Source organism: Monoraphidium neglectum (assembly GCF_000611645.1).
Source record: "Monoraphidium neglectum strain SAG 48.87 unplaced genomic scaffold scaffold00196, whole genome shotgun sequence".
Lineage (NCBI taxonomy): Eukaryota > Viridiplantae > Chlorophyta > Chlorophyceae > Sphaeropleales > Selenastraceae > Monoraphidium > Monoraphidium neglectum.
The window spans coordinates 38,199-39,260 of NW_014013432.1; the positions used below are offsets into that span (position 1 = coordinate 38,199).

Here is a 1,062-nt window from a genome sequence, read left to right on the forward strand (position 1 = left end):
GGGGGGGGGCAACGGCTGGTATACATGCTGCAAGAAGTCGAAATGCTGGGGTGCCAGCTCAGCAACCAGTGGGATTAATGGGGTGAGGAACCTCCTTGTCTTATAGTAATGCAGATAGAGGCTCTGTTGCTTCGTTGACTAGCCAGAAATGCGGCACAGCAGCAAGGGGGTGCCACGTGCTCAAGCGATCCATCAAAAAGTGAGCATAGACAAAGCTGCAAGGGCAGGAGGCCACGTGTCTGCGCCCGCAGGCCACTCGGAACCCTGCCATTTTGTCCAATGAAGCCAGTTGACAAGCAGACCACCATGTTCCTGACACCATTTGAGCGCGCACATTATAGCATGCACAGATGTGTACAAGCTTAAAAGGGGGGGCTGGGTGAGAGCAGATGGAATTGAAGCCACGTCAGGTTTGCTGATTTCATGCAGGATATTCTGACCCGATGATTTGCCGCACAAGAGGTGGCCTGGTGAACAACTTGACCCAACAAGACCCCGTCACAAGTTGAGAGTTACACGTTGACTTGACTTTCACACCTAAAAGCACCTGGGTACATACCGGCAGCACACCACTGGGATGATTCAAGTTTTTGTGAAGTAATGGTAAATCAACTCGTGCCGACAGCACCACAGCCAGTGTCTGTATTGTGATCTCTGAGAAGGATCGAGGTGCCCCCAAGCACTCTTGCAGCTTGCGTGGATATAAAACAACAGATCTGAGCCGTGTCTTGGAGGCAATGGAATGAGCAGTGTGCATGTACAGCAGGGTCCTGCAGTGACTAGCAAGCTGCTGCGCTGATGCTCAGAAGATCTGGCCCATGCCGCCCTCGTTGGTGACGGGGTTGCCAAAGTTGTCAAAGCTGGTGGTCAGGCCGCCGTTGAAGCCCACACCGTTGTTGTCAAAGCGGGTCACGCCGCCAAAGTTGGTAATGGGGGCCCTGTCCGAGGGCGCAAAGCCGGCGGTGCGGCCCCCGATGGCCAGGATGTTGGCGTTGGCGGCAGCGGCGGCCTGCTCGCCCAGGCGGCGGCGGAAGATCTGGCCCATGCCGCCCTCGTTGGTAA

At 55.6% G+C, this 1,062-nt stretch overlaps 1 protein-coding gene across 1 annotated transcript; it reads right to left on the minus strand.

Moving 5' to 3' along the window:
• Positions 1-802: 802 nt before the first annotated feature.
• Positions 803-1,051, minus strand: MNEG_1866 (hypothetical protein; the record flags this gene model as incomplete). The annotated part of the gene is made up of 1 exon (XM_014049663.1): positions 803-1,051. A coding segment is annotated over one exon (249 nt), but the record flags the coding sequence as incomplete, so codon positions are not given.
• Between the last annotated feature and the right edge of the window lie 11 nt (positions 1,052-1,062).